This window comes from Nicotiana sylvestris, chromosome 5, assembly GCF_000393655.2.
Source record: "Nicotiana sylvestris chromosome 5, ASM39365v2, whole genome shotgun sequence".
Taxonomy (NCBI): domain Eukaryota; kingdom Viridiplantae; phylum Streptophyta; class Magnoliopsida; order Solanales; family Solanaceae; genus Nicotiana; species Nicotiana sylvestris.
The window spans coordinates 98,719,981-98,739,604 of record NC_091061.1 but is presented as its reverse complement, the minus strand read 5'-3'; the positions used below and the strand labels follow the sequence as shown (position 1 = coordinate 98,739,604).

General features: G+C 38.3%; 1 protein-coding gene across 20 annotated transcripts; it reads left to right on the top strand.

Annotated features, from left to right (window-relative positions):
- The first annotated feature begins 12,974 nt into the window (after positions 1 to 12,974).
- On the top strand, positions 12,975 to 18,446 carry LOC104232153 (pentatricopeptide repeat-containing protein At5g40400). Of its 20 annotated transcripts, none has more exons than XR_011407632.1 (4): positions 12,976 to 15,203; positions 16,525 to 16,591; positions 16,816 to 16,850; positions 17,726 to 18,446. XR_011407632.1 is itself a non-coding variant. In XM_009785278.2 (2 exons), the coding sequence occupies exon 1, from the start codon at positions 13,263 to 13,265 to the stop codon at positions 15,165 to 15,167; it is 1,905 nt and encodes a 634-aa protein (XP_009783580.1). In that variant the 5' UTR covers positions 12,975 to 13,262; the 3' UTR covers positions 15,168 to 15,171; positions 17,726 to 18,446. The 20 variants fall into 20 exon arrangements, 4 of the variants coding, with proteins under 4 accessions (XP_009783580.1, XP_070030649.1, XP_009783577.1 ...); XR_011407633.1 differs by having other exon boundaries at positions 16,816 to 16,862; XR_712271.2 differs by lacking the exon at positions 16,816 to 16,850 and adding an exon at positions 16,903 to 17,440 and having other exon boundaries at positions 16,525 to 16,595.
- The last annotated feature ends 1,178 nt before the right edge of the window (positions 18,447 to 19,624 follow it).

Genomic DNA, 19,624 nt, shown 5'->3' with positions numbered 1-19,624 from the left:
TTTGGTCAGCAGGTGCGGGAACACCTGGGTAGAAACTATATAAGCTTTCTTTCGTGATTTTTAGCCTTGTTCCATCATTTTTGAGATGGCTTGAGAGCTTTTTGAGAAGATTTAAAGAGGGATTCAAGGTATAACGCTTGGAGGTAAGATTTTTGAACCCAATACGCGATTCCATGGCATAATTTTACTGATTAGGCTTGAAATTAATGGAAATTAAGGGTTAAAATTGGAGAGTTTCCATTGGGAATTTGAGGGGCCATTTGGGGTCCAATTTTTATGTTCTTGGTATGCATAGACTCGTGAGAGGATAAGGATTCTAGTGATATAATTTTTATTGAAATCCGAGACGTGGGCTCGGGGATCAGGTTTGGTCAATTTCGGGATTTTTGAGTTAATTAGATTATTTTCGCTTGGGCTTTGTTCCTTTAGCGCGTATTAATGGTATGATACTGATTTTGGTTAGATTTGAAGCATTTGGAGGTCGAGTCGAGAGGCAAAGGTATCCCGGGCTAGATTTTGGACCGGATTGAGGTAAGTAATGATTGTAAGTATTGTCCTGAGGGTATGAAACCCCGGATTTCACATCGTTGTGCTACTTTAAGGTGACGCACACGTTAGATGATGAGCGTGGGGTTGTGCACTGTTGGGGATTGTGACTTGGTCCATACCGTATGACTATAAGTGGGGTATTTGATTGAAAACTATTTGATATCATTGTGTTTTTGAAAGTATTACTATTTTTTGGGCTGAATATCATATTTGGGTCTCGTGCCAACTATTTTGGACCCTTAGGGGCTTTTTACTACTATTCTTCATTGTTTTGACTTATTATCTATACTCAGTCATGTTGTATTTTACTGATTTCATAACTCAGTCATATTTACTCTGTTTTGATACTTTAAATGATATTTTGGGCTGAGTTTCCTTTACGGTTGCCCGAGTGGCCTGAGAGGTTTCTAACTGAGTGAGGCCGAGGGCCTGTGTTGTGAGGATATTATGGGATCAGGCTGCTCGCCGCAGCAGGTTGTTACTAATTCATGATAATTGTGAGGTCGAGGGCCTAATTGATTATGCCACGAGATGGCTTGTTATAGCGCTTAGGCTGTAGGAGCCCCTCCAGACTCTATACACACCCAATGAGCGCGGGTACCCAGTGTGAGTGATGTGATGTAGCCCGAGGGGCTGTTGTTGATATATATTTTTGCCCGAGCGGTGGTTCTTGATTCATGTTATGCCCGAGGGGGTGATTACGAGTGATTGTGAGGTAACCCGAGGGGTTGGTTCTGTTGGTATTATGCTCGAAGGGCGATTTATGGTACTTGTTTTTGCTTGAAGGGTTGTTTATGTTCTATCATTTTTACTCACTATTTTATCACTCATTTGAAACTATTGAAAGATACAACAACAACAACAACAATAACTACCCAGTAAAATCCTACATAGTGGGGTCTGGGGAGGGTAATGTGTACGCAGACCTTACCCCTGCCCCGATAGGGGCAGAGAGGCTATTTCTAATAGACCCTCAACTCAGAAAGACAAAAATAAAATAAAAAACAAGAAAAGAGAATTCATTAGTAACTCCAGTAGAAACCGTAATAGTAACAGAAGCATAAAAACCAAAAGATGAATGACATGCAATAACAGTAACCAGAATCTAAGGCCCGGGGCTAAGATAAACAACAAGAATAGTGTGGGTTCAACATAAACTACAAGCCATCTAAGATCAACCCTAATCTAACCCCGCCTTACCCCCGGTATGAAGTAAGGAAAGCTTTACTACCCTTATCCTACAACCCTAATGCTTGACCTCCAGGCCTTCCTATCAAGGGCCATGTCCTCGAAAATTTGCAGTCATACCATGTCTTGTCTGATCACCTCTCCCCAATATTTCTTAGGTCTCCCTCTACCTCTTCTCGTACCCACCACGGTCAACCGCTCACACCTCCTTACCGGTGCATCAAGGCTTCTCCTTTGCACGTGCCCGAACCATCTGAACCTCGCTTCCCGCATCTTGTCATCCACAGGGGCTACGCTCACCTTCCTTCGAATATCTTCATTCCTAATATTGTTTATCCTAGTGGGCCCGCACATCCACCTCAACATCTGCATCTCTGCTACTTTCATCCTCTGGATATAGGAGTTCTTAATCAGCCAACACTCTGCCCCATACAGCATAGCCGGTCTAATCATAGCCCTATAAAACTTACCTTTGAGTATCGATGGCGCTTTCTTGTCACACAAGACTCTAGATGCAAGCCTCTATTTCATCCAGCCCGCCCCTATACAGTGAGTGATGTCCTCGTCGATCTCTCCGTCCCCCTGAATCATCGACCCAAGGTACTTGAAGCTATCTCTCTTAGGGATGACCTGTGACCCAAGCCTCACATCTCCGCCTACTTCCCTCGACTCAGTGCTAAACTTGCACTCTAGGTACTCTGTCTTAGACCTGCTCAATTTGAAACCCTTAGACTCGAGAGTCTATCTCCAAACCTCCAATCTCTCGTTAACACCAGCCCTCGTCTCGTCAATTAGAACTATGTCATCAGCAAATAACATACACCATGGAACCTCCCCTTGAATATGGTGTGTCAAAGCATCCATCACCAAGGCAAACAAGAACGGGCTAAGCGCAGAGCCTTGGTGTAATCCCATAATAACCAGGAAATGCTCCGAGTCGCCTTCCACAGTCCTAACCTTAGTCTTAGCTCCATCATGCATGTCCTTGATCGCTCGTATGTAGGCTACTGGCACGCCCTTCGCCTCAAGACATCTCCAGAGCACCTCCCTAGGAACCTTATCATATGCTTTCTCCAAGTAAATAAACACCATGTGTCGATCCTTCTTCTTATCCCTGTACTGTTCCACCAACCTCCTAATAAGGTGGATAGCTTTCGTAGTGGAGCGGCCCGACATGAACCCAAACTGATTATCAGATATAGACGTCGTCTTCCTCACCCTCACCTCCACCACCCTCTCCTAGACTTTCATGGTATGGCTAAGTAACTTGATACCCCTATAATTGTTACAACACTGGATATTGAAAGATGTTTTTTTAAAAGAAAAGGTTTTACTGAAACTGAGCTTGACTTTGAACGAAATGATTTGATCTATATACTGCTTTGGAAACACATTGTACTCACTGTGGTGTTATGATATGGATTATGTATTTTCTTACTGCTCAGTCTTTATTTACTCTTATTACTTATTGAGTTGGTGTACTCACATTACTCCCTGCACCTTGTGTGCAGATACAGGTATTTCTGAATCCGATGGCGGGTGTTGATACTTAGTGGAAGGTTCATCAGATATAGCAAGGTGGTTGCCTGGCGATCGCAGCCCTGCTTTTCTCCCTCCTTTATTCTTCCTTAGTGTATTTTTGTGATTTTCCCGGCCATATTGGCCTTGATGTCCTCAGAACAGTTGTAGTAGATGCTCATGACTGGTGACACCCAGATGTCGGACTTATGTATTTATTCCGCACTGATTATTTAGGCTTATATTATGAGATTTATTGCTAATTAATGGCTTAAAATTACTTTTACTAAATAATGATTTGATTCGGGAATTGTGTCGCTGGCCTAGTTCCACGATAGGCGCCATCATGATCGAGTCGATTTTAGGGTCGTGACAGGTTTAGAAACTGTAAATTTACTTTATGATATATAAATGGAATCTCTTGAATATCTTAATTAGAAATTGACACGGATATTATGTACTGAGTAGCACGTTGATTTCTCCATACAAAGTGAGATGGAGAGATGTGGGCACAATGTGTCGTGTGTGTTAAAGGATGGGAAGTTGTGGTTTATGGTATGAGATTACGAGAAATGAAATTATTGGAATCGTGTATTAGAAACAATTTGTTTGGTTGAGTTGACATATTTTTTCTTACTTGAGCACATATACATTTTTCTGCATCCCAAATATGTTGTTGTTTAATTACTTGGTTAATTCTCGTTGCCATTCGTATTTTCCCCTTATCGTCATTACTGTTGTAATTTGATTTATTCACGCTATTGGCATTATTTTGATATCCTTATCTTGTTAGCTTTATGTCATTTCCTGCTCGGGTTATATGTTCGGTAGGTATCTTAACCACTCTACAGAGGTTAGGCTTGATACTTACTAGGTACCATCGTGGTGTACTCATACTACACTTCTACATATCTTTTTATGCAGAACCAGGTACTTCAGATCAAGTTAGTTTTGAGACTTATGCTTGGTGGGGCTAGAGACTTCAAGGTACACCTGATGGGCGTTCGCAGGCTCCGAAGTCACCTTCTATTGTATTTATTTCCATTATTTCCTTTTGTTCCGGAACAGTGATGTATTCATTATGTATAATTACTCCTAGAAAGGCTTATGACTTGTACTACCGGTTTTGAGATTGTAAATGGTACAGAGTTTTTTATTTGAAATTTGTTCGATGTTAGTAAATATTATCGTTATTTTTGTTAATGTTAGGCTTAACTAGTTTTAGAGACTAGGTACCATCACGACTCCTTCGGGAGGGATTTTGGGTCGTGACATTTCAAAGAAGTTTGCCCTATAGCTCATAGAAAAACTTGATAGCTAATGATGCAAAGATCTAAAAAGGATTAATGTTGAGTTAATATTTTACTAAACTAATTTAATATATAAAAAATATAGAGATCTGTCATGTGTTGAAATGAATTGAAATGAAACAAATGATTAATTAAAAAATTAATTTATTTTAGAATGCCTTTTCTCTACCACTATTTTATCATTATTGATTCAGGTTTGTATTTTTACCAATTTGACTTTTATATATAGAATAACTATTTTATTTTATATTGTTCATTACAATATAAAATGATCAAAATGATCAACGGCCACCAGACCCCCTTACCTTAATTAATCCCAAACGACCCCCTAAACCCTACCATTTTCCACCATACACTGCCTCTAATTCCCCCTCCTCTCTTAAATCCTCTCTACAACACCCTCAAACCCTAGCCGCCGCCACCCTAATCCGCCCTAATCCATGGCTCTCCAGGATCATCTAAGACCTGTATCAGCCTCTCATGGCCTCTACTTGTTCGTTTTTGTGGTCTCATGACCAGATTCTAAAGGGGCTTGGTCTAGTCTTTGCTCGATGACTATTTTCCGGTCGTCTCTGACCTTTCTCCGGCCAGCCATGGCTATTCGAGTCAGACTTTTGACTTTTCTGCTTAGATCGATGGTTTTCAAGGCCTTTCTCATCACTTGGGGTTCTTCTGAAACCCAAATCTCTAAGGTTCTTTCGATTTCTTTCAGATCTGCTTCAGATCTATGCTTGCTTTGAACTTTTAAGTGTTTTTCTCGAAGTTTCTTTAAAACTTTGCTTTCAAAACTCTTTATCATTTCCGATTGGGGTTTTCTTGTTGAGTTATTTAAAAATGTTTCTCTGATTTTTTTTTGACATGTTTTGCTATGTTTGCTCACATCGTTCTTCTACCTAAGTTTGCATGTTAAAACCCCTAATATTTTTTGACTGTTTATTAGACGAATGCGTGTTTGCTTGAGTTTTGTCTGATTTGTTTGTTTATCCTCTTTTGAAACTCTTCTATTGTTGAAAATCCTATGGCTTTGGGTCTAAGACTGTTCGTTTAAGTACATGGCTCGATTTGAAGTTCTTTATTTCGAAACCTCTTATCCCTTTGTATGATTTTTCTGATTATGGGTTTCTATCTTCTCTAAAACTTGATTATGCTCGAAACCCTAATTTTTTAAAAGGGGTTTTCCTCACCTGCTATTGTGATATCTTCGCATGCTTTTGATATTCTATGTTTGCTTCACTACTGACTCAATAAGACTTGACCTACTGGACTATCATGCTTCGAATGTTGCCATCTACTGAATTTTGTGCTACTATTGCATGCTATTTTGTTTTGCCAATAGGCTTGGCCTCGCATGTATAGTGTTTGTGCACTCTATTTATATGCTGAGTTTCCTTCTTTGATTGATCTTCAAACTTGTGACTGATTTCAAACTTTTCCTTTGTGAAATTCTGATTTCACTCACCTATTAAGGTTAATTGATTTCTTTTCCTGTTTTGCCTTACTGAATCCTTTCCGAAATTAGAATATTTCTATACCTAGACTCGATTGCTTACTTAATGTTTTACTACTTCTTTTACGGCAACTGTCAGCCTGCTTACAAATTGATTTCTTTCCTTATTTTAAACCTGTCACCGCTCGTTAAGCAAGTGATCCCTTAATTAAAGGCAATCACTTGTATAATTGATTCTGAATTGTGATTGTTTCCATGTTTGCAGCTTATTATTTCTCTCTTACTCGTTTTCAGAAAGCTATAAATACCTTGCACTTCTTTTCTTTCAAACACACAAACACAAGGCATAAAACACTTGAGTTCAGACACACACCCCACTAAATCTCTCTCTTTTCTCTGTTACTACTTGTATTGCTGCCTTACCTAGACGGCTGAAAGCCAAGGCTAGGCTGTGGGAAACTTGCTTATTTTTCTCTGCATTCGCATTTCTTACTGGTATGTTCTAATTAAGCTTCTGCACCAACAACAACATGCTTATTTACTGTTTCTTGCATTCTTGTTTGTCTACTATTTGTATTTAACTCAGTACCATTATTAAGCATGCTGTAATTTCAATTTTTCCTATTCAGAATTAATGTATCATGACTTGTGAATCTTAAACCTCTACCCCAATGTGTTTAATAATTGTGGTTGGTTTGGCGCATGACAGCATTGGACATTGTTGTGCAAGACCCAAACCTGATTCCCCTGGGATCATAACCTCCATGTTTCTCTTATATATTGTATGTTCTGATTAGTTTACAGGCATGTCAGCACTTCACATTGTTGTGCATGCCCAAAGCTAACCTGTGCCTAAGTATATAGGCTCCTTGCAATGGATTTCCAACCCCTGACCCCCTTGTATGAAGTTATTAACTCTGTGAGATGCTAGTGGTTATCTCCCAATCACCATTTCCCCTCTCCTTTAAAATCAGCAATATTAGATACCATCGCCTACAGAATCTGAAACTAGTTCAATTTAAAATTAGTTCGATTCTGAACCAGTTTTAAACAACTTTCCTTCTCTAGTTAACGAGGTTTAGCAAGCATGCCTATAGGATCTCAAATAATTCGCTTTAAGTTGTTACTATTTCACCACATTCTGAATCAATTAGATATCATATCTATAGGACCTCACCTAAAACACTTAGGCAAGCCTTAGAGAATTGAATCTGCTTTTGTTAATTGCTACAACCAGCAGGCAGGCCTGATTCGAACTTCTTATTTGAGTTATGTAATAAACATGTCTGCCTCAATAATCAGACTCCCCTCGTCTTTAGTATTTTAATCAGACCTAAAAAAGTATGTGCAAGTCATGCTATTTATGTGTTTTGTTTGAGGAGGTGTACATGGGCCTTTACCTATTTATATGCTTCCCCAACATGCAGTATATGTGTTTTGTATGTCGCCTTAGATTTTCACCCTTTGAAACCAAAAATTAGCCTGATATCCCTCCCCTTTAGGAATAGTAGTCCTAAGCTCCTCCGGGACTGATAGGAATGGGACGGGTAAATAGCATGCAATAGTAATCGAAACCAATCTGTGAGTTAATACCTTAACGGGGTGGGAAGGGTAGATATGGATATGATGAATGGTGCGCTAATATCACGTGTATCCCCTCTTTTGAGGAGTGTCATACCAGGTATCGCATTGATGTGATCCATATTAAATATAAACATAGGACCCCTTCCCTTTTATTTGCAAACTTCTTTTCAAAACTCTTCTTTTATTTATCCCTTCTCTTATGTGTTTAATCTAAATCCCCTCTTATGTGAGTCTTATCTGTTACTTGTTAATTGCAGAAATTCACAATAAATTGTCTGGACAGGAACCACACTAGTGGATCCTAAGGGGTGCCTAACACCTTCCCCTTGGGATAATTTCAAGCTCTTACCCTATCTCTGGTTATTCCAAAGAAACTTAGAATTGAACCCTATTGGTGTCCTAATGCACCTTAAATCATTAGGTGGCGACTCTTAATAAATGCAAAACCCAGTTCCCAAAAGGAACGAGTTGTCATATACCAAATGTCATAAACCCGATTTCGCGAAAAAAAGGGGACGCGACAATCATCGCATAAAGTGGGCTCCGTGATGGGCTGGGACGAAGCCTTAATAAGAAAATTAAAAATTAATTTATGACAAATCATTAAGAAAAAAAACAAATTAAAATTTAACAGTAATACAAACATACCTGCACTTGTGATACATCCGCATCAACCACCAGGGATGAGCCAAAACTCAACCTACACCCACCATCCCCGTCTCGGGTCGGCCGATCCTCAGCTACGGTAGATGGGCCTGAAAAGAACTGATCTACATCTCCGTCGAATGTACCCGTGATCAACAATGGACCTGACGGGGTGACCTGCGATTCTGGCAGCTCCAGCTGAAGGCTGTACGACGGCATGTTGCTGGAAGGCTCGTCTATTTAAGGGATGTAACCCGGCTGATCATCTCCAAGATCTTCATCAGGTGGATCAATAGGTGCCTCAACGCCCCCTTGCTGGGGACCACCTCATCGTCATCCCCCATGACCCTGTGGGGCACCCCCGCCTCGTGAGACAGCCCTGGCTCGTGCCCGACCCCTACCTTGTGCGACAAGCCTACCCCGATGGTATTGCTCTGGCACCACATACTTAGTAGTGTGGTTTAACCTCTCATTCTCTCTGGCTCGCTGTAGTGTCCGGAGAGCCAGCTCTACCACCTACTGGTCATACTCAGCGACTGCAGGATTGTCGGTATGTTGTTGTATCTCTAGTCCCGACCGGTAGAATAAACGATGACCAATAGCCTGCACAACATTTAAAATATTAATTATATAACGCTATATCATAGTTATAAGTATGGGTTCCAACAGAAACATACCAGTGCCTCGTGCCTCCCGGGGTATGGTGTGAACCGACCGCCAGCTTGATGAACGGGGTTCCCGATCATCAGTCGGGTGTGACGGCGGTACCATGATGTATACATCGCAATAGTCGTTGCCTGGATCTGTGAAGGTGGTGGTGGAATCAGGTCCTGTTGCTGCTCCCAAGTATGGACTTGCGCCTCTAGCCATACTACAAATGCGTCGTCCACCCTCGAACGATTATCCTACTAATAATGTGTAGCCTTTCATGTAGGCTCCCTCGGTATAGTCTGCGTATGGTCAAACTGATAAAGTACCCGCTCTGTGGCATGATGCTCCACAACATCGAGGCACATCAGCGGGACGGAAGTGCTCTAAATCAGTCAGTCGATCGAGCAATAATCGGGCAGGCCAGCTATCAACTCGTCACTGTATGGCGTCCAGATGAACTATCAAATAATAACATAAAAGTGAGTATGCACAACACAAGTGAATTTATAACAAGTAAGTTTAGGTACATATTTACATGTGTGGCCTCCAGCATATCCAACACATCCCTGACAAGGGGGAGATCATGATGAGCATCAATGGCTCGGTAGTTTCCACGCTGGAGAACCCACCTCCTAGCTAGAGGGAGTAACGGAGGTGATACATCCGGAGGTAATGCTGGTAGAGGTGGGTGCAACGGCAGGAACCACTCCCAGGCCCAAACCTAACATATAAGGTCGACAGAAAATTTAAGAGTCATTTTGACTATATAGAATTGGAAGTAATGAATAGAGTATTCGAATATGTTGTCACTTGTAGAAGCGGCAGAAAATCACATACGTCGCTCTAGGTGCCTATGCTAGCCCGGCACATACTCTTGTATAGGTAATCGAGAACAGCAGCACCCCAGCTGTACTGGGGTAACTTATCTAGCTGCTGAAGATGATGTAGAAATCGCATACTCACTAGATTTCCCGAAGTGTTAGGGAACAAGACACCCCAAAAAAGAAGGAGAAGTGCCAACCTCGTGTACCGGTGAATATGTAGATCCTTTGTCTCACCGGTGATGTCGGGATGTAATACCGCCAAATGCTGCCTGATAACTGTCACAGAAATGCGACTGCCCCCTGAAGCTGCAGCCTCACCATATGGCCTGAAACCAGTGAACTGCTGCAGTAAGTCCAAATATTGGGCACGCGTCATAGATCTCATATACTGAGGCAGTTCAATGGCCAGTCCATCAGCAGGAAGCCCATATAAAACCTGAACATCCTGAAGCGTGATGGTGGCCTCGCCAATGAGCAGGTGGAAAGTGTGTGTCTCCGGTCGCCAGCGCTCTATCAACGCTGTGATCAGAGACCAGTCAAGCTGTAGCCGCCCAATCTTAAAAATCCTATAGAAGCCCATATCACGCAGGTGCTGGACTAGCAGGAATGGAAACCTCTCTCCCTGATAAAGTCCCACACGCTGTCCACTCTCCTGGCGCGGAGAGTCTGCCCACTAGCTCTCCCTCCCATACGTTGGCGGACCTATGATCGACCTGTAACACTAATATCTCATCCGAGATAGGTCCAGGATGCACAGGCGGCACGTCCATCTCATCTACTATAAATTAAACAATATTAAGTGTGTGTTAGTTTTAGTAATTAATATTTAATTATTTAATTGGACAGAGTATATAACTATGGGTTCAATGCTCGATATTTGAGGTCCAGTAGCACCAAGCTATCCTGAATTCTTATGTGTGTCAATTTCAATATTTTTAGAATTTTGTTTATGTTATAATAATTAATATTTAATTAGTTAATTGGACATAGTATATATTTATGGGTTCCAAGCTCGATATTTGAGGCCCAGTAGCACCAAGCTATCCTAAATTCTTATGTGTGTCAATTTCAATATTGTTAGAATTTTGTTTGTGTTATAATAATTAATATTTAATTATTTAATTGGACAGAGTATATATCTATGGGTTCCAGGCTTGATATTTGAGGTCCAGTAGCACCAAGCTATCCTGAATTCTTATTGTGTCAATTTCAATATTTTTAGAATTTTGTGTGTATTATAATAATTAATATGTAATTATTTAATAGGACAGAGTATATATCAACGGGTTCCATGCTCGATATTTGAGGCCTAGTAGCACCAAGCTATCGTGAATTCTTATGTGTGCCAATTTTAATATTTTTAGAATTTTGTTTGTGTTATAATAATTAATATTTAATTATTTAATTGGACAGAGTATATAACTATGGGTTCGAGACTCGATATTTGAGGCTCAGTAGCACCAAGCTATCTTGAATTCATATGTGTGTCAATTTCAATATTTTTACAATTTTGTTTGCGTTATAATAATTAATATTTAATTATTTAATTGGACAGAGTATATATCTATGGGTTCCAGGCTCGATATTTGACCAGTAGCACCAAGCTATCCTGAATTCTTATGTGTGTCGATTTCAATATTTTTACAATTTTGTTAGTTTTATAAATTAAATAATTAATTTTTAATTGGGCAGAGTATATATCTATGAGTTCCACGCTCGATATTTAATTTGACAACATATATTAATTTGTTAGTTCTGTGTGTTTGTTTTATAAATTAAATAATTAATGTTTGTAAAGTGTAATTGGATAGAGTTTGTAGTTAGTAGATACTTAAACTACAGAGATTCTACGTTAAAAGGCTCTATATTTTACTACACTAAAAGGTTCTATATTTTACTACGTTAAAACGCTCTATTTTACTATGCTATAAGGCTCTATATTTTACTACGCTAAAAGAGCACTATTCTTTAAGCAAATAAATAATATAAACTAAATAAAAATAACAAACATATTTTAATAACATAACATTCACGAAATTACATATAAAACAGTAAAAGAAATTTATGAACATTTTTATTAACAAGAAAAATTATTTCTCAACTTTTAACTATTTTTTTAAACACTAATAATTTAATCCGGATAAAAATAACATACAAATTTAATCGCAAACAAAACACAAAACAACGTGGAAACACATTCAAGACAACAAATATGCATTATTGTACGAGTTTCGACATAAACTAAATCGGAATACCTCGATTTATGTTTTTAGAAAATTTGAAATTTTGAGCCCGAAACGAGGAAACCACAACAATCGAAGACTTGGGTTGAATGCGGGACCTACAATCTTCACTTTTTGTGTGATGGGTGAAGTCCAATCGATTTTTTTTTAAATCGGGGGTGGGGGGACGGCTGGAAAGATGTTTGTTTTTTTAATTGAAACCTTCTGGTTTCTGTCGTGGGGAAGAAGGAGACTTATATTTTAAAGGGAAAAACACAGTATAATACTGTGCTTTCCTAAAATGCAGTATAATACTGCTAGCCTTTAAAGTAAAACACAATATAATACTGCATTTTAGTTAGAAAGGTAACTCTTTTTTTTAACTGTATAAAGTATTTTGAGTCCCAAAACTCATTATTTAGGTTTCGGACTCCTTCCCTACATGTTACTTGGCTTATGGCATGCCCTAATGTCTCCTCCTCAGCAACAAGCACTTGCTCTTTTTTCTGCGGAAGTTTTTTTCCCTTCAGGCTGTTGCAAAAGAGTGCAAATATTGCTTGTATATTAGTATTCTCAATGTTCTAATTTATGTGAACTTGTTTGACTGAACACGGAATTTAAGAAAAAATAAACAGTTTTTGAATTTGTGGTCCTAAACAAGTCAAAGAGGAATCCAGAGTATTTGTGTGGTTATAAAAGTTTCTCATTAAAAATAGAATTGAAAGTCTAAGCTAAATTGTTTCTAAATTTAGAAACTGATCATTCTTTTTGGAATAGATCAAAAAGAAAATAGGTTCACGTAAGTATTAGTCTGTTCCAAAATGAATGACACATTTCTAAATTTGGAAGTAGTTTAACTTTAAACTCTTTAGTTTAATTATTTTACCCTTAATAATAATAAGCTTTTATAACCACACAAATATCATTGCTCCTTAAACTTTTAAGACCACGACTTTCAAAAATAAATTATTTTTTTCTTAAATTTTGTGGCGAGTCTGTGTCCTCTGAATTGAAATGGAGAGATTAGTTAACTGTTAACCCCCAATGGCACTACGAGCCACTCGAGAATTCAGGACAATATTTAGCTGAAGTGGAAAATTCCAAACGCCTATAGAATAGAATTTTGGCTCCACTATCCAAACCGAGTGCAACAGACAGAGTCGCAGTCCTTCTTTACTCCTCCGTTCTCCTTAAATTTGAATTTTGAGGAAATGGTAGAACCAGAAACTACAGATTTCATTCTCCTGTTTACCTTCGGTAATTTTCTCTGTCTAAATTGAGCTTTTCTTGCTGAAGTATAGTTCCATTTTTTTTGCATATTTCCATGAATCTAACTCAGAAATCAATCAAATACACATGTTCGAGTAGAAATTTATTAATTGATTTCAAGAATTTGCAGTCAAGATTGAATTTTACATCATTGTCATCATCAAATTTTCTCCAAACTTTAACAGTAAATAATGGGTCCAGACCCATTTCAAACTCCCTTCACAACTTTCTACCTGAAACCCAAAACCCTCAAAACATTGTTAGTCTGATATGCTCGGCACTAAAGAACAAAAACAATGGCCATTTGGTCCTTCTTCAGAAAACCATCGAAAATCATGGGCTTATTGGTTATCTCCGTAACACTGAAATCTCAAGGGTCCTGTTGAGATGCCAGTCTGATTCATCTACCGCTCTTAGCTTCTTCAACTGGGTCAAGACTGATTTAGGTGTCAAACCTAACACTCAAAACTACTGTCTTGTTATTCATATATTGACTTGGTCAAAAAACTTTTCACAAGCAATGAAAATTTTGTCTGAATTGGTTAATTTGAAGAGAGATGGACCGGTCAGCGTAGATGTGTTTGAGAGTTTGCTTTCAGCTAGTGGTGTATGCAATTGGGACCCTGTTGTGTTTGATATGCTAATTAAGGCTTTTCTCAAGGTGAATATGGTGAAAGATGGTTTTAGAGCTTTTAGAAAGACGGTGAAGCATGGTATGTACCCGACTGTTATTACCATAAACTGTCTTTTAAATGGTCTTTCAAAGTTAAATTATAGTAAAAAATGTTGGGAAGTATATGCTGAAATGGAAAGAATAGGAGTGCACCCAAATTCGTGTACCTTCAATATATTAACTCTTGTCTTGTGCAAGGATGAAGATGCGAACAAGGTCAATGATTTCTTGGAGAAAATGGAAGAAGAAGGGTTTCAACCTGATATAGTTACATATAATACATTAGTTAGTAGCTATTGTAGGAAAGAAAGATTGAAAGATGCAGTCTACTTGTATCAAATTATGTACATTAGAGGCGTATTACCAGATTTGTTCACATACACTAGTTTGATAAATGGCTTTTGTAGGAAAGGAAATGTGAGAGATGCTCATCAGTTGTTCCTGAGAATGGCTGACAGAGGGTTAAAACCAGATCTTATTTTGTATAACACTCTTATTTGTGGTTATTGCAAAGAGGGGATGATGCAAGAAGCACGGTTTCTTTTGCATGACATGATTGGAGAAGGGATGTACCCTGATAAGTTCACTTGTTCGGTTCTTGTACAAGGATATCAAAATCAGGATAACCTAGTTTCCGCTGTGAATTTAGTCACAGAGCTTCAAAGGTTTAGATTTGTAGTATCTCATGATATATACAACTATCTAATTGCTGCTCTTTGTATGGAGACTCGACCATTTGCAGCCAAGGCTCTATTGGATCGAGTATCTGGCAATGGATATGAGCCTAACAATATGGTCTATAGGGAGTTGATTGAATCTTTCTGCAGATGGAATTTCCCTGATGAGGCCTTGTGTTTGAAAGCTGAGATGGTGTTAAAAGATTTGAAGCCCGATATATGTACATATAGAGCTATAATTAAGAGTTTGTGTAAATTAAGCCGAAGCATGGAGGCTAATTCCTTGATGAGAGAAATGACTGATTTTGATGTGCCGCCTGATATTGAAGTTTGTCGAGCTTTAGTAAATGGGCATTGCAGAGAAAACAATTTCTGTGAGGCGCAATCGCTGTTAAGCTTCTTTGCTCAAGAATTTGGAATATTTGACACAGTTTGTTACAACGCAATTATCAGGCTTCTAATCGCTGAATGTGATATTGCCAAATTGTTGAAATTTCAAGATAAAATGAGGAAAGTGGGTTTTGTGCCAAATCAGCTGACATGCAAGTACGTAATTGATGGATTACAGAAAGCTGTGAGAGTCCACAAAATCAACACCCCAGTGCAGTAATGAGGTAGACATTTTACATTGGATGCTCCCTTTCTGGTGAGTCATTCTTAAATCTTGTTTTCTGTTTGTTTGTTGTTGCACTATGTAATGTGGTATGAAAGTTGAATGGTCAAATGAATTACTCGCTTATTTATATGGAAAAGTAACCTGAGGCTACAACGTTGGACTCTCTAACTTATGCCTTCTTCTAGTCATATAATTCTTGTCATTGTCAAACCCAAGAGAGTGAATTAAGATCAGGGTCCATTATCAAGGGGGTCTATCTCTCCCAAATTATTGATTATTGCTGATGAAGCTATAACTTGATCCCTTTTCCTTTTTCCTTCTTTCTCTGACTAGGCCTCTCTTTTTTTCTTTTTTTTTGGGGTCTCTGATTGGCCTCGTTTGTGGAAACATACACATTTTCTCTAGGGAGCTAGGAAGCTTTGAGGACTAGAAAGATAGTTTGGGATGCAATGGGTGATGTTAGATGCAGTGAAGGAGGCACTCTCTAGCTGGAAATTTGGAAGAAGGATGAGAAGTTGAAGAGCCTAGGATGTTGCCTCACTAGTACTTGTTTGGGTCCTGTAGAAGGGAAGAAATAGGAGAGCTTTTGATGGGATTGGGAACGACTATGTACATTTGATGAATAGCTTCTCTTTTCTAGTTTCTTTTTGGTGCACCCATGAAAATTCCAGTGTATAGAAAAGATCGGGCATTGTTTGTAGAGAATATATTATGTTGTAAATTCTCTGCCTTTTGGTATACTGCTTCTATACAACAATTTTCCTCACTATTAATAAAACTTCTTTTACCTTATAAATGGAAAAAATCTAATAATCAGTATCTTCTTCTGAGTGAACCAGAGACTGGTTTTCTTTTTAAATGGAAAAAATCTAAGAATCAGTATCTTCTTCTGAGTGAACCAGAGACCGTGATTTTCTTTGGGGATCCCTTTGCTTGATGTTTTGAGTCTACAGAAGACCATTGGCTTTCCATATTGTGACAATTTCTCCCTTCTTTCTAACAATACTATTTTTCAGAAGTTTCTTTGTTATCACATGTTAAATACTCTTGAATATCCAAGAAAGCAGGAAGAAACAGAAAAAACTACTTTTATTGTTTCTTACTTGTTTGAGAGTTGTTGGATCTCTGAAAATGGTGGTTATGTACAGAAGTTACATCTTATATTACAAGAATTAAAACTAGTGGTTATGTTCATATTATTTCCAGTGTTACATTAGCTCTTTCTATTTCTGTAACTCTATACATGTCTTATGCACATTAATCTTTCTATTTCTGTAACTCTTTACATGTCTTATGCACATTAATTGTTAGTATGATTTCCAAATGTTAATTTTTGATATATTTTCAATAGATACAGCACCTATCAGAGAGGACCAAAGGGTGTTTTCATTTTGCGGCATAACTTTACTTAATTCAAGGCAGGTAAACATTTGACGGGCCTAGGCTGAGTTTCTAATACATTGTATCATTGGTTTGTGTGCTAGAGTTGTAGTCTTGTAGATGACCAAAAGTCTCTCAAAAATGGGAAAGAGAGGTAATACTGAACATTAAAGTTGGATATTAAGTGCAGAACTTTTTTCCTGATATTGCTTTATATTCAGCATGCTTCAATTGGCCTCACTTTTGCCTTTCGTCTTTGTAGGATTTTAATATTGGATTATAAATGGGATATACGAGGTACAATATAATGTATGTTTAATTTAACAGTGGATAAATTTATTTTGTGTAGCTATTCCCTTGTATGCATTAGCGAGAATTGCGTGTGGCATTTTTGGTCTTCAAGCCTGAATGAATCGAGAATGTTCAAATTCTACGTTGTCCACACATGCTTGTTGAAGAATAAGATCTATACACAGCGTCAAGCAACAACCAATGTAGTTGGGAGTGTTTTCATGGACAAATGTTCAGACCCAAAGACGATACATGCCAAAGGACATAATAATAGACATGAAGAAGGATTAAGGTGTAACGTTAACCTACATGTGAACTTGGAGAGTAACGGAGAGGGCAATTCAATTGTTTTAAGTGGATTCAGTGAGTCCTACGGCAAGCTTCTTAGCTAGTTACCTGTTTTAGAGAAAGTCTTAATCGTTCAGTTGTGAGCTTGCACAAATCAGAGGATAGATACTTTATGTATGCATTTTTAGCTCTCTACCCATCAATAATGGGATGGGAGTCTTGTAGGCCTATCGTGGTAGTTGATGGTAGCTTCCTTAAAGCCATCTACAAGGGGACCTAACTTGTAGCTAGCACAATGAATACAACAGGTGAGTTTATAAAAAAGGCATATATAACTGTGTATTTTTATTGTATAACTATATATGTTATTTATAGGTCTATGTCACTTGTATATCTGTTGGTTAATTGTATGGTAGTACAACTAGTACAATGTATGCAGCAGGTGATGTTTCTCAACATTTAAACACAACATGTACACCTGTATATTACTTATATTTCTGTGTAAATTGGATTTTTGTGTATGTAATTGTAGATTTGTATGTTAGTTGTATGGTAGTAAATTTTATACTTATATGACTTGTTTATTTGCACAGGCAGCATAGTGCCGCTCGCATACATTGTTGATCCGGAGAATGGCGTCTCATGGAGGTGGTTCTTTGAGATATTCAGAAAGGCTTTTGGTGAAAGCGCAAATACGTGCGATAGGCTGCGAGTATTATGAAGGTGACGTCAATGGTGTATGATGCGGGTGCCTCACTGTGTATGTATGTGTCATCTATGGTAACAACATTAGGCCTAAATACTAGCGGAGTCATCACAAGATAAGGGGTTTAGACTTTGTCATGGCTAGAGCATACAGTTTAGAAGAGTTTAATCAACACATGGTAAAGGGTGAATAGATAGATAAAAGGGTGAACGACAACTTGTTCAACCTTGGGTACTCTAGGTAGATCTCGGGCACGTTCAAAGGTGAATAAAACTTGGACAATGACTTCAAATATTGTAGAGCTAGTGTACGCAACGAATAAGGATGCCAAATAGCTGCCAGCATTGCCGCTACTAGAGTTCATGAGGCAACTTGTTGAACACTGGAATAATACTAACAGGATGAATGCAAAGGGGACATTCACATTTCTTTGAAAAGAAATAAAACAACATGCCGAATTATAACATACTTTTATCACAGCGGATGATGGTAAGATTGTATTCTACCATAAGTAGTTTGATAAACAGAAATAAGGAAGAACTGGATGTTCAGTTTGGATGTACGTTTAGTGTATATCTTTTGTATCTTTATATATTTTCAGTTTATTTTTTCGAATGTCCAAGTATGCTTGCTGTAATATTTTAGTATCTCTTATTGATCTTTAATGTTGCTATATCAACTTGATATATGTAACTGTATTTGTTTTTATATATAACTAATTAGAACTTGAGAGTTACAACAGAATACCTACATACGGTCAAGACGGTAGTAAACGCTTCATGGTATGCCTACACGACAACAAGATGTCAGGTGTATAACATGTGTATGGTATATGTATTTTCTTTTGTATGCTAGTTATATAGAACGATATGATGTGTGCATATTTTTTGTATTTAGATGTATGTGTATTGTGTTGCAAGAGCAGCCCGATGCACAAAGTATTCCGCATTCATGCAGGGTCCAGGAAGTGTTGCACCCCTGTGATGTAGGTAGCCTACTCTGATGCAAGCATAAGTGGCTGATTCCACAACTCGAACTCGTAACCTATAAGTCATATAGAGACAACTTGATTGTTGCTCCAAGGCTCTCCTTCAGTGATAATTATGGTACACTGCAAATAAATAAATAAAAATGGCAACCAATAGTGATACATAAATTATAGTATGAAGTAAAGGTAAAAACAATGACAATAATAACATTAGTGTATTTCAAGAGTGGGTCTGAGGAGGTTAATATATGCGCATACCTTACCCCTATCTTGTGAAGGTTGAGAAATTGCTTCCAACAGAACTTCGACTCAAGGAAAGAAAAATTCCGACAATAGTGAAAAGAAAATATAGTAGTGAAGAAGCCATGAAAAGAGAAACAATACCAGCAAGATAAAATCTAAGACAAGAAATACAAGACTACTAAAGAGTATCCTTGTGTGTGCTATGCGCGGGGTACGGGGAAAGGCCAGACCAAAAGTGTATTATACGCAGTCTTACCCTACATTTCTGCAAGAGGTTGTTTCCACAGCTCGAACTCGTGATATGCTGGTCATATGACAACAACTTTACCAATTACGCTAAGGCTCCCCTTCAAATACAAGACTACTACTTCTACTAAAGAACTGAAAAGAAGAACGCTCGACTACCTCCTAACCTATAACCCTAATTCTCGACCTCTATGCCCCTATCCAAGGTCATGTCCTCGGTAAGCTGAAGGTGAGTCATGTCATGTCTATTTACCTCACCCTAATACTTCTTCGGCCTACCACTACCTCTCCCTAGGCCACCTATCGACA

Excerpts from the sequence above, each read along its gene's own strand:
- LOC104232153 (XM_009785278.2), top strand. The coding sequence starts at position 13,263 with ATGAATCTAACTCAGAAATCAATCAAATACACATGTTCGAGTAGAAAT.